Raw genomic sequence first — 12,427 nt, forward strand, 5'->3', positions numbered from 1 at the left:
GGGACTCTAGCTGGTCTGTTGGTAGGGGACTCTAGCTGGTCTGTTGGTAGGGGACTCTAGCTGGTCTGCTGGTAGGGGACTCTAACTGGTCTGTTGGTAGGGGACTCTAGCTGGTCTGCTGGTAGGGACTCTAGCTGGTCTGTTGGTAGGGGACTCTAGCTGGTCTGTTGGTAGGGACTCTAGCTGGTCTGTTGGTAGGGGACTCTAGCTGGTCTGTTGGTAGGGGACTCTAGCTGGTCTGTTGGTAGGGGACTCTAGCTGGTCTGTTGGTAGGGGACTCTAGCTGGTCTGTTGGTAGGGGGACTCTAGCTGGTCTGTTGGTAGGGGACTCTAGCTGGTCTGTTGGTAGGGGGACTCTAGCTGGTCTGTTGGTAGGGGACTCTAGCTGGTCTGTTGGTAGGGGACTCTAGCTGGTCTGTTGGTAGGGGACTCTAGCTGGTCTGTTGGTAGGGGACTCTAACTGGTCTGTTGGTAGGGGACTCTAGCTGGTCTGTTGGTAGGGGAGTCTAGCTGGTCTGTTGGTAGGGGACTCTAGCTGGTCTGTTGGTAGGGGACTCTACCTGGTCTGTTGGTAGGGGACTCTAGCTGGTCTGTTGGTAGGGGACTCTAGCTGGTCTGTTGGTAGGGGACTCTAGCTGGTCTGTTGGTAGGGGACTCTAGCTGGTCTGTTGGTAGGGGACTCTAGCTGGTCTGCTGGTAGGGGACTCTAGCTGGTCTGTTGGTAGGGGACTCTAGCTGGTCTGTTGGTAGGGGACTCTAGCTGGTCTGTTGGTAGGGGACTCTAGCTGGTCTGTTGGTAGGGGACTCTAGCTGGTCTGTTGGTAGGGGACTCTAGCTGGTCTGTTGGTTGGGGACTCTAGCTGGTCTGCTGGTAGGGGACTCTAGCTGGTCTGTTGGTAGGGGACTCTAGCTGGTCTGTTGGTAGGGGACTCTAGCTGGTCTGTTGGTAGGGGGACTCTAGCTGGTCTGTTGGTAGGGGACTCTAGCTGGTCTGTTGGTAGGGGACTCTAGCTGGTCTGTTGGTAGGGGACTCTACCTGGTCTGTTGGTAGGGGACTCTAGCTGGTCTGTTGGTAGGGGACTCTAGCTGGTCTGTTGGTTGGGGACTCTAGCTGGTCTGCTGGTAGGGGACTCTAGCTGGTCTGTTGGTAGGGGACTCTAGCTGGTCTGTTGGTAGGGGACTCTAGCTGGTCTGTTGTAGGGGACTCTAGCTGGTCTGTTGGTAGGGGACTCTAACTGGTCTGTTGGTAGGGGACTCTACCTGGTCTGTTGGTAGGGGACTCTACCTGGTCTGTTGGGAGGGGACTCTAGCTGGTCTGTTGGTAGGGGACTCTAGCTGGTCTGTTGGTAGGGGACTCTAGCTGGTCTGTTGGTAGGGGACTCTAGCTGGTCTGTTGGTAGGGGACTCTAGCTGGTCTGTTGGTAGGGGACTCTAGCTGGTCTGTTGGTAGGGGACTCTAGCTGGTCTGTTGGTAGGGGACTCTAGCTGGTCTGCTGGTAGGGGACTCTAGCTGGTCTGCTGGTAGGGGACTCTAGCTGGTCTGCTGGTAGGGGACTCTAGCTGGTCTGCTGGTAGGGGACTCTAGTTATGGTGGTCTGATGGTAGGGGACTCTAGCTGGTCTGTTGGTAGGGGACTCTAGTTATGGTGGTCTGATGGTAGGGGACTCTAGCTGGTCTGTTGGTAGGGGATTCTAGCTGGTCTGTTGGTAGGGGACTCTAGCTGGTCTGTTGGTAGGGGACTCTAGCTGGTCTGTTGGTAGGGGACTCTAGTTATGGTGGTCTGATGGTGGGTTCCTGTGGGGGTTGGAGGCTCTAGGTCTTCTCCAGTTGTTGAGGGAGGGGGAGGCAGGGGGGCTGACTGGAGGAAGACAGGGTACTGGTCCCTCTGGAGATCCTCTGCTCCTGCTGTTCCAGGGTCAGGGAAGAAAGGCTGAGGGAAGCCCCGGTAAGAGGCGTGCTGAGTGGGGACAAGGTAAAGTTGGGCCCTGCCCCGGGGCTCTTCAGGCTGAGCTCCTGGTTGCTCGTGGGGAGGAGGGGTTTGAGGTTTAGTTCCTGGGTTGTCGTGGAGAGGAGGGGCTTGAGGATGCTGACGAGGCAGAAGGCCGAGCCACTGTTGGGGATGAAGTTGACCTTGTTCCTGTCTGGACCTGTGAGGAACTGAGGGACCTGCTGGGGAGGCTTGGACCTCAGGAGAGGACAAGGGACCTGCTGGGGAGGCTTGGACCTGAGGGGAGGGGAAAGGAGAGGAGGAGGGAGAGGAGAGGAAAAGAGAGGAGAGGAGGGGAGAGGAGAACAGAGGAGGGGAGAGGAGAGGAGGGGGACAACCACGAACACACAGAGAGAACAGAAGTGTCACTAAACATAACAGCCCATTCTGACTCAGCTAGTCTGGGGTCATTGACTGAACTATCATCATCATCATCATCTCAAGGCTCTGCAGGCTCAGCCACTAAGAGAGATAAAGGCAGAACAAGAAGAGAAGGATGGCGTTAAGAAACAACAACATGAGCATTGATATCAGGAGGAGTAAAAAGTACTGACTGTGTTTTCTCAGTGAAGACCTTGACTCTCTCACAGCCCTCAGGAGGCTCTCGTTTGAACACGTAGCTGTTGTTGGGTTTGGGAGAGGAGGCGTATTTAGGGAGTGGGGAGCTGGGCCCGAGGTCTGGGAAAAGAACAACCTGTAATTATTATTATGAGTAATTATAACACACACGATCAGTTATCAGCCTGGGAGGCACAGTGTTTTTCCACAAGCACGTGGAGTAGCCAGCCCAATAAAAAAGCTAGCCAGCCAGGTTCCCCCGGGGCGGCTGGCTACTCCAGACATTTTTACCATAAAAGCTCTATTTTGATGGCCTCTGGTACATTTGAATGCCTTGATTGTGGTCCTCTGTAGCTCAGCTGGTAGAGCACGGCGCTTGTAACGCCCAGGGTAGTGGGTTCGATCCCCGGGACCACCCATACGTAAAAATGTATGCACACATGACTGTAAGTCGCTTTGGATAAAAGCCTCTGCTAAATGGCATATTATTGATTCCATCTGAAATACACAGCAAAATTATAGAAAAATGTATTAAGTGTACCTCCAAGATTGGAAAAATGAGTTGTGGTATTGTGTTAACAATTTAAATTACTGAAAATATATGAATTCACTGTATTGTTAGTTGTTTTGGATATCATCTAGCCCTTTATGATTAGGACTATTTTCAAAGTAAGAGAAAATCAAAACTTAAAAAACATTTAACCTGTCTTTTCTTAAAGATTCAAGTATTTTACTGCAAGATATGAATTGCCATGAATTATGTATTTGATTAAAACAGAAAAAATAAGTAAAAAGGCCAAATTATCTTGACAAATTAATTAAAGGTTCAATTTTAAATCAAACAAATTGTAGGATTGGCACTTTTGCAAATGACAAAATGGGTCTCTAAAATAAAACAGAACAGAATTAAGTTCTGAGTCCATACGTGTTAAGAGAACAGATAGAGCGACATCAGTTAAATTACTGAAAGAATTTCAACAAGTGTTTGCAACTCTTTGTGAATTACAGTATGTCATTTATTAAAACAAATATTTGTTTAGCAAATGACCATGGAAGAACTGGGACATTTTCAGCTTCCAGGAATTGTGTACAGATCATTGCGACATGGGGCCGTGCAGGTGAAGAAGCCGGATGTGGAGGCCTGGGCTGGCGTGGTTACAAATGATCTGCGGTTGTGAGGCATGTTAGACGTCCTGCCAAATTCTCTAAAACGACGTTGGAGGCGGCTTATCGTAGAGAAATTAACATTAAATTCTCTGGCAACAGCTCTGGTGGACATTCCTGCAGTCAGCATGCCAATTGCACACTCCCTCAAAACTTGAGACATCTGTGGCATTGTGTTGACTCTAGCTGGTCTGTTGGTAGGGGACTCTAGCTGGTCTGTTGGTAGGGGACTCTAGCTGGTCTGTTGGTAGGGGACTCTAGCTGGTCTGTTGGTAGGGGACTCTAGCTGGTCTGTTGGTAGGGGACTCTAGTTGGTCTGTTGGTAGGGGACTCTAGCTTGTCTGTTGGTAGGGGACTCTAGCTGGTCTGTTGGTAGGGGACTCTAGCTGGTCTGTTGGTAGGGGACTCTAGCTGGTCTGTTGGTAGGGGACTCTAGCTGGTCTGTTGGTAGGGGACTCTAGCTGGTCTGTTGGTAGGGGACTCTAGCTGGTCTGTTGGTAGGGGGACTCTAGCTGGTCTGTTGGTTGGGGACTCTAGCTGGTCTGTTGGTAGGGGACTCTAGCTGGTCTGTTGGTAGGGGGACTCTAGCTGGTCTGTTGGTAGGGGACTCTAGCTGGTCTGTTGGTAGGGGACTCTAGCTGGTCTGTTGGTAGGGGACTCTAGCTGGTCTGTTGGTAGGGGACTCTAGCTGGTCTGTTGGTAGGGGACTCTAGCTGGTCTGTTGGTAGGGGACTCTAGCTGGTCTGTTGGTAGGGGACTCTAGCTGGTCTGTTGGTAGGGGACTCTAACTGGTCTGTTGGTAGGGACTCTAGCTGGTCTGTTGGTAGGGGACTCTAGCTGGTCTGTTGGTAGGGGACTCTAGCTGGTCTGTTGGTAGGGGACTCTAGCTGGTCTGTTGGTAGGGGACTCTAGCTGGTCTGTTGGTAGGGGACTCTAGCTGGTCTGTTGGTAGGGGACTCTAACTGGTCTGTTGGTAGGGGACTCTAGCTGGTCTGTTGGTAGGGGACTCTAGCTGGTCTGTTGGTAGGGGACTCTAGCTGGTCTGTTGGTAGGGGACTCTAGCTGGTCTGTTGGTAGGGGACTCTACCTGGTCTGTTGGTAGGGGACTCTAGCTGGTCTGTTGGTAGGGGACTCTAGCTGGTCTGTTGGTAGGGGACTCTAGCTGGTCTGTTGGTAGGGGACTCTAGCTGTGGTCTGTTGGTAGGGGACTCTAGCTGGTCTGTTGGTAGGGGACTCTAGCTGGTCTGTTGGTAGGGACTCTAGCTGGTCTGTTGGTAGGGGACTCTAGCTGGTCTGTTGGTAGGGGACTCTAGCTGGTCTGTTGGTAGGGGACTCTAGCTGGTCTGTTGGTAGGGGACTCTAGCTGGTCTGTTGGTGGGGACTCTAGCTGGTCTGTTGGTAGGGGACTCTAGCTGGTCTGTTGGTAGGGGACTCTAGCTGGTCTGTTGGTAGGGGACTCTAACTGGTCTGTTGGTAGGGGACTCTACCTGGTCTGATGGTAGGGGACTCTAGCTGGTCTGTTGGTAGGGGACTCTAGCTGGTCTGTTGGTAGGGGACTCTAGCTGGTCTGTTGGTAGGGGACTCCAGCTGGTCTGTTGGTAGGGGACTCTAGCTGGTCTGTTGGTAGGGGACTCTAGCTGGTCTGTTGGTAGGGGACTCTACCTGGTCTGTTGGTAGGGGACTCTAGCTGGTCTGTTGGTAGGGGACTCTAGCTGGTCTGTTGGTAGGGACTCTAGCTGGTCTGTTGGTAGGGGACTCTAGCTGGTCTGTTGGTAGGGGGACTCTAGCTGGTCTGTTGGTTGGGGGACTCTAGCTGGTCTGTTGGTAGGGGACTCTAGCTGGTCTGTTGGTAGGGGACTCTAGCTGGTCTGTTGGTAGGGGACTCTAGCTGGTCTGTTGGTAGGGGACTCTAGCTGGTCTGTTGGTAGGGGACTCTAGCTGGTCTGTTGGTAGGGACTCTGGCTGGTCTGTTGGTAGGGGACTCTAGCTGGTCTGTTGGTAGGGGACTCTAGCTGGTCTGTTGGTAGGGGACTCTAGCTGGTCTGTTGGTAGGGGACTCTAGCTGGTCTGTTGGTAGGGGACTCTAGCTGGTCTGTTGGTGGGGACTCTAGCTGGTCTGTTGGTAGGGGACTCTAGCTGGTCTGTTGGTAGGGGACTCTAGCTGGTCTGTTGGTAGGGGACTCTAGCTGGTCTGTTGGTAGGGGACTCTAGCTGGTCTGTTGGTAGGGGACTCTAGCTGGTCTGTTGGTAGGGGGGACTCTAGCTGGTCTGTTGGTAGGGGACTCTAGCTGGTCTGTTGGTAGGGGACTCTAGCTGGTCTGTTGGTAGGGGACTCTAGCTGGTCTGTTGGTAGGGGACTCTAGCTGGTCTGTTGGTAGGGGACTCTAGCTGGTCTGTTGGTAGGGGACTCTAGCTGGTCTGTTGGTAGGGGACTCTAGCTGGTCTGTTGGTAGGGGACTCTAGCTGGTCTGTTGGTAGGGACTCTAGCTGGTCTGTTGGTAGGGGACTCTAGCTGGTCTGTTGGTAGGGGACTCTAGCTGGTCTGTTGGTAGGGGACTCTAGCTGGTCTGTTGGTAGGGGACTCTAGCTGGTCTGTTGGTAGGGGACTCTAGCTGGTCTGTTGGTAGGGGACTCTAGCTGGTCTGTTGGTAGGGGACTCTAGCTGGTCTGTTGGTAGGGGACTCTAGCTGGTCTGTTGGTAGGGGACTCTAGCTGGTCTGTTGGTAGGGGACTCTAGCTGGTCTGTTGGTAGGGGACTCTAGCTGGTCTGTTGGTAGGGGACTCTAGCTGGTCTGTTGGTAGGGGACTCTAGCTGGTCTGTTGGTAGGGGACTCTAGCTGGTCTGTTGGTAGGGGACTCTAGCTGGTCTGTTGGTAGGGGACTCTAGCTGGTCTGTTGGTAGGGGACTCTAGCTGGTCTGTTGGTAGGGGACTCTAGCTGGTCTGTTGGTAGGGGACTCTAGCTGGTCTGTTGGTAGGGGACTCTAGCTGGTCTGTTGGTAGGGGACTCTAGCTGGTCTGTTGGTAGGGGACTCTAGCTGGTCTGTTGGTAGGGGACTCTAGCTGGTCTGTTGGTAGGGGACTCTAGCTGGTCTGTTGGTAGGGGACTCTAGCTGGTCTGTTGGTAGGGGACTCTAGCTGGTCTGTTGGTAGGGGACTCTAGCTGGTCTGTTGGTAGGGGACTCTAGCTGGTCTGTTGGTAGGGGACTCTAGCTGGTCTGTTGGTAGGGGACTCTAGCTGGTCTGTTGGTAGGGGACTCTAGCTGGTCTGTTGGTAGGGGACTCTAGCTGGTCTGTTGGTAGGGGACTCTAACTGGTCTGTTGGTAGGGGACTCTAGCTGGTCTGTTGGTAGGGGACTCTAGCTGGTCTGTTGGTAGGGGACTCTAGCTGGTCTGTTGGTAGGGGACTCTAGCTGGTCTGTTGGTAGGGGACTCTAGCTGGTCTGTTGGTAGGGGACTCTAGCTGGTCTGTTGGTAGGGGACTCTAGCTGGTCTGTTGGTAGGGGACTCTAGCTGGTCTGTTGGTAGGGGACTCTAGCTGGTCTGTTGGTAGGGGGACTCTAGCTGGTCTGTTGGGGGACTCTAGCTGGTCTGTTGGTAGGGGACTCTAGCTGGTCTGTTGGTAGGGGACTCTAGCTGGTCTGTTGGTAGGGACTCTAGCTGGTCTGTTGGTAGGGGACTCTAGCTGGTCTGTTGGTAGGGGACTCTAGCTGGTCTGTTGGTAGGGGACTCTAGCTGGTCTGTTGGTAGGGGACTCTAGCTGGTCTGTTGGTAGGGGACTCTAGCTGGTCTGTTGGTAGGGGACTCTAGCTGGTCTGTTGGTAGGGGACTCTAGCTGGTCTGTTGGTAGGGGACTCTAGCTGGTCTGTTGGTAGGGGACTCTAGCTGGTCTGTTGGTAGGGGACTCTAGCTGGTCTGTTGGTAGGGGGACTCTAGCTGGTCTGTTGGTAGGGGACTCTAGCTGGTCTGTTGGTAGGGGACTCTAGCTGGTCTGTTGGTAGGGGGACTCTAGCTGGTCTGTTGGTAGGGGACTCTAGCTGGTCTGTTGGTAGGGGGACTCTAGCTGGTCTGTTGGTAGGGGACTCTAGCTGGTCTGTTGGTAGGGGACTCTAGCTGGTCTGTTGGTAGGGGACTCTAGCTGGTCTGTTGGTAGGGGACTCTAGCTGGTCTGTTGGTAGGGGACTCTAGCTGGTCTGTTGGTAGGGGGACTCTAGCTGGTCTGTTGGTAGGGGACTCTAGCTGGTCTGTTGGTAGGGGACTCTAGCTGGTCTGTTGGTAGGGGACTCTAGCTGGTCTGTTGGTAGGGGACTCTAGCTGGTCTGTTGGTAGGGGACTCTAGCTGGTCTGTTGGTAGGGGACTCTAGCTGGTCTGTTGGTAGGGGACTCTAGCTGGTCTGTTGGTAGGGGACTCTAGCTGGTCTGTTGGTAGGGGACTCTAGCTGGTCTGTTGGTAGGGGACTCTAGCTGGTCTGTTGGTAGGGACTCTAGCTCTAGCATTGTGTTGTGTGACAAAACTGCACATTTTAGAGTTGCCTTTTGAGAGAAATACGTTTTTTGTGCATATGAAAAATGTCTGGCATCTTTCATTTCAGCTCATGAAACCAACACTGTACATGTTGTGTTAATTTTTCTGTATAAATAAAAAATGGATTGATTGATCGGTAGGTAGGGAGGGAGGGTCTCTGTTATGTGTCTGTGGTTCTCGAGGGCAGTCCTCACCTTTTTCTCTGCAGTCTGTTAGCAGCTCATCACTACTAGGCCAGGGGCTCTCTCCCCCTCCGTCTCTCCCTCTCTCCCCCGTCGTCTCCGTGTCGGTGGGGACAGTCAGGAAGGAGGGGGAGACGGAATCGGAGCGGCTGCTGTTACTGTGGTTACTGACCACGACACCTCCGCTGGCCCCTCCCCCACCATGGGGTGTCTGTGTGTTGATGCTGCGGAAGGCGGAGCTACTGCAGCACCGTGATATGATTGGGGAGGAGGGGCGTTGGGACAGTGGTGGGGGGGCACGGCGTCCGTCGGGGACATCGTGGGGGCGCAGCTCGTCCCAGATGATGATCCTCTCTATTTCCTGGTTCAGCCCCTCCACACTGTTCCGGAACCGAGACACGGAGGACTTGGAGATGGGAATCAGGACAGTCTTTGGGATTGGGGCCTAGAGAGAGCGAGAGAGAGAGACAGAGGAAAGTGTTGGTGGTTCAGGAGTGGAAGCCATGCAACTCCAAAGGGCTTGACAAGGGCCAAGGTGTACAGGAGGACCTGAATCACATAACAGAAAGCAAGACCTTGTCCTCTTCTCTTGCAGTCTCTCTACTTCTCTTCCTCCTTCATCCCCCTCCTCTCCTCCCCGCCTAACCTCTATTTCTTGTGTGGGAACAATATTGAGGCATTCTGAGGATGTGGCCCTTAAATCAGGCCAGACCTGCTCTGCTCTGCTCTGGGCTGGACATTAGGATCTTAATCAGGCCAGACCTGCTCTGCTCTGCTCTGGGCTGGACATTAGGATCTTAATCAGGCCAGACCTGCTCTGCTCTGGGCTGGACATTAGGATCTTAATCAGGCCAGACCTGCTCTGCTCTGGGCTGGACATTAGCATCTTAACCAGGCCAGACCTGCTCTGCTCTGGGCTGGACATTAGCATCTTAACCAGGCCAGACATGCTCTGCTCTGGGCTGGACATTAGCATCTTAATCAGGCCAGACCTGCTCTGCTCTGGGCTGGACATTAGCATCTCAATAACCACTTATACTTTAGCACTCAACATGAAACAACGGAGCAACAACACAGCACTGCTTAACTAGTCCTGCTGCTCTGTGTGTGTGTGTGTGTGTGTGTGTGTGTGTGTGTGTCCTGTGTGTGTGTGTGTCCTGTGTGTGTGTGTGTGTGTGTGTGTGTCCTGTGTGTGTGTGTGTGTGTCCTGTGTGTGTGTGTGTGTGTGTCTGTGTGTGTGTGTGTCCTGTGTGTGTGTGTGTGTCCTGTGTGTGTGTGTGTGTGTGTGTGTGTGTGTGTGTGTGTGTGTGTGTGTGTGTGTCCTGTGTGTGTGTGTGTGTGTGTGTCCTGTGTGTGTGTGTGTGCTGTGTGTGTGTGTGTGTGTGTGTGTGTGTGTGTGTGTGTGTGTGTGTGTGTGTGTCCTGTGTGTGTGTGTGTGTGTGTGTGTGTGTGTGTGTGTGTGTGTGTGTGTGTGTGTGTGTGTGTGTGTGTGTGTGTGTGTGTGTGTCCTGTGTGTGTGTGTGTGTGTGTGTCTGTGTGTGTGTGTGTGTGTGTGTGTGTGTGTGTGTGTGTGTGTGTGTGTGTGTGTGTGTGTGTGTGTGTGTGTGTGTGTGTGTGTGTGTATTGTAGATGTGTCGTCAACCACTCATACCTTGTGAATGTAAATAATTTAGTCACACAAATACCACTCATAGACAGTGTCCCACACAGACATATGTTCAATCAACAACACCAATGAGAAGGTCCTTAACAACAGAGTAATGAAAACCCAACTCTGAGGTCTTGTGACCTTTGGGGTCAACAGCATCTCAACTGGAGGAGATAAATTAGCCATGCTAGGAGGCTGTACAGTCAGTCCCATCCAGCCCAGTGTCTCTGGGGAGGAACGGCCCCATCCACTCACAGATGCATCCTACCTACACCCTCTGTAGTACACTATGATGCACCCTACATAGTGTAGTACACTACTTTTGCCCAGAGCCCATTGGGCAGGAAACAAAGAAGAGGGAGGATAGAGGTCATCACCCCCACTCCCCTCCTCACAACAAACCCCCACTCCCCTCCTCACAACAACCCCCACTCCCCTCCCTCACAACAACCCCCCCCACTCCCCTCCTCACAACAAACCCCCACTCCCCTCCTCACAACAAACCCCCCACTCCCCTCCTCACAACAATCCCCCACTCCCCTCCTCACAACAAACCCCCACTCCCCTCCTCACAACAAACCCCCACTCCCTCCTCACAACAAACCCCCCACTCCCCTCCTCACAACAAACCCCCCACTCCCCTCCTCACAACAAACCCCCACTCCCCTCCTCACAACAATCCCCAACTCCCCTCCTCACAACAAACCCCCACTCCCCTCCTCACAACAAACCCCCACTCCCCTCCTCACAACAAACCCCCACTCCCCTCCTCACAACAAACCCCCCACTCCCCTCCTCACAACAATCCCCAACTCCCTCCTCACAACAAACCCCCCACTCCCCTCCTCACAACAAACCCCCCACTCCCCTCCTCACAACAAACCCCCCCTCCCCCCTCACAACAAACCCCCACTCCCTCCTCACAACAAACCCCCCACTCCCCCCCTCACAACAAACCCCCACTCCCCTCCTCACAACAAACCCCCACTCCCCCTCCTCACAACAAACCCCCACTCCCCCCTCCTCACAACAAACCCCACTCCCCTCCCTCACAACAAACCCCCCACTCCCCTCCTCACAACAAACCCCCACTCCCCTCCTCACAACAAACCCCCACTCCCTCCTCACAACAAACCCCCCACTCCCCTCCTCACAACAAACCCCCCACTCCCCCTCACAACAAACCCCCACTCCCCCCTCACAACAAACCCCCACTCCCCCCTCACAACAAACCCCACTCCCCTCCTCACAACAAACCCCCACTCCCCCCTCACAACAAACCCCCACTCCCCCTCACAACAAACCCCCCACTCCCCTCCTCACAACAAACCCCCACTCCCCTCCTCACAACAAACCCCCCACTCCCCTCCTCACAACAAACCCCCCACTCCCCTCCTCACAACAAACCCCCCACTCCCCTCTTCACAACAATAGGAATGACTAAAGAGAAAACATGAAGGGACTCAGTTTTTCTGTTGTTTAGGCCAGTCCACTTAAAACCACTGGCTGAGTGGCAGACATTTTGTCTGCTAGCTTACCGTCACAGAAGCGAATCTATAAACTATAGTACAGAACTTTAAGAGTAGCAAATATTTACCAATTGTAACGGAAGATGGCGCTGCAGTGGATAGGAGCCGTCTTACAGGCTCCTGACCAGTTCTGCAATTTTTCCCCAAAAAATTTACACTGATCGTAAAAAATGTTGTACATAATGTCTCCGCCATCATTTCCTATTACCGAAAAACAGCTTCTGGACATCAGAACAGCGACCACTAACCTTAATTTGGATGAAAATGTCTACGTCAACGAGTCGACAGCTCTGGACATTCCGCGAAAGAGAGGCAGGCGAGCCAGCACTCTGACGAGGCTAAATCAGCGAGTAGACCGCCATGGCCCTCTGTTCTATTGGCGAACGTGAAATCACTGGAGAACAAACTTGATGTGCTCTGTTCGAAGCTATCCTATCAACAGGACCTGAAGAACTGGAATATTCTCAGAGTCGTGGCTGAAGGCGTACACGGATATACTGTACATCTCGCTGGTTTTTGTCTATGCATAGTCAAGACCAGAATCTGGTAAGACGAAGGGAGGAGGGGTGTGTCTTTTTGTTAACAACAGTTGGTTTGCGGTTCTCTATTGTTAAGGAAGTCTGGAGTTGTTGCTCGCCTGAGTTAGAATACCTCATGATAAGCTACAGACCATAATACACTGAACTAAAATATAAACGTAAAGTGTTGGTCCCATGTTTCATTAGCTGAAATAAAAGATCCCAGAAATTTTCCATACGCACAAAAAAGTTTATTTCTCTCAAAATGTCTGCACAGATTTGTTTACATCCCTGTTAGTGAGCATTTCTACTTTGCC

At 52.8% G+C, this 12,427-nt stretch overlaps 1 protein-coding gene across 1 annotated transcript in view; it reads right to left on the reverse strand.

The window, feature by feature from the left end:
- Positions 1–1,700: 1,700 nt before the first annotated feature.
- The window catches only part of fam117bb (family with sequence similarity 117 member Bb), a 136,974-nt gene continuing 126,247 nt past the window's right edge, over positions 1,701–12,427 (reverse strand). Inside the window, exons 5-7 of the mRNA XM_041868811.2 lie at positions 8,428–8,860; positions 2,542–2,665; positions 1,701–2,224 (exon numbers count right to left, since the gene is read on the reverse strand). Of these exons, the coding sequence (XP_041724745.1) occupies positions 1,813–2,224; positions 2,542–2,665; positions 8,428–8,860 (969 nt within the window). The 3' untranslated portion in view covers positions 1,701–1,812. The remainder of the gene's footprint in view (positions 2,225–2,541; positions 2,666–8,427; positions 8,861–12,427) is intronic.

This window comes from Coregonus clupeaformis, unplaced genomic scaffold (genome assembly GCF_020615455.1).
Source record: "Coregonus clupeaformis isolate EN_2021a unplaced genomic scaffold, ASM2061545v1 scaf0075, whole genome shotgun sequence".
Classification (NCBI taxonomy): Eukaryota; Metazoa; Chordata; class Actinopteri; order Salmoniformes; family Salmonidae; genus Coregonus; species Coregonus clupeaformis.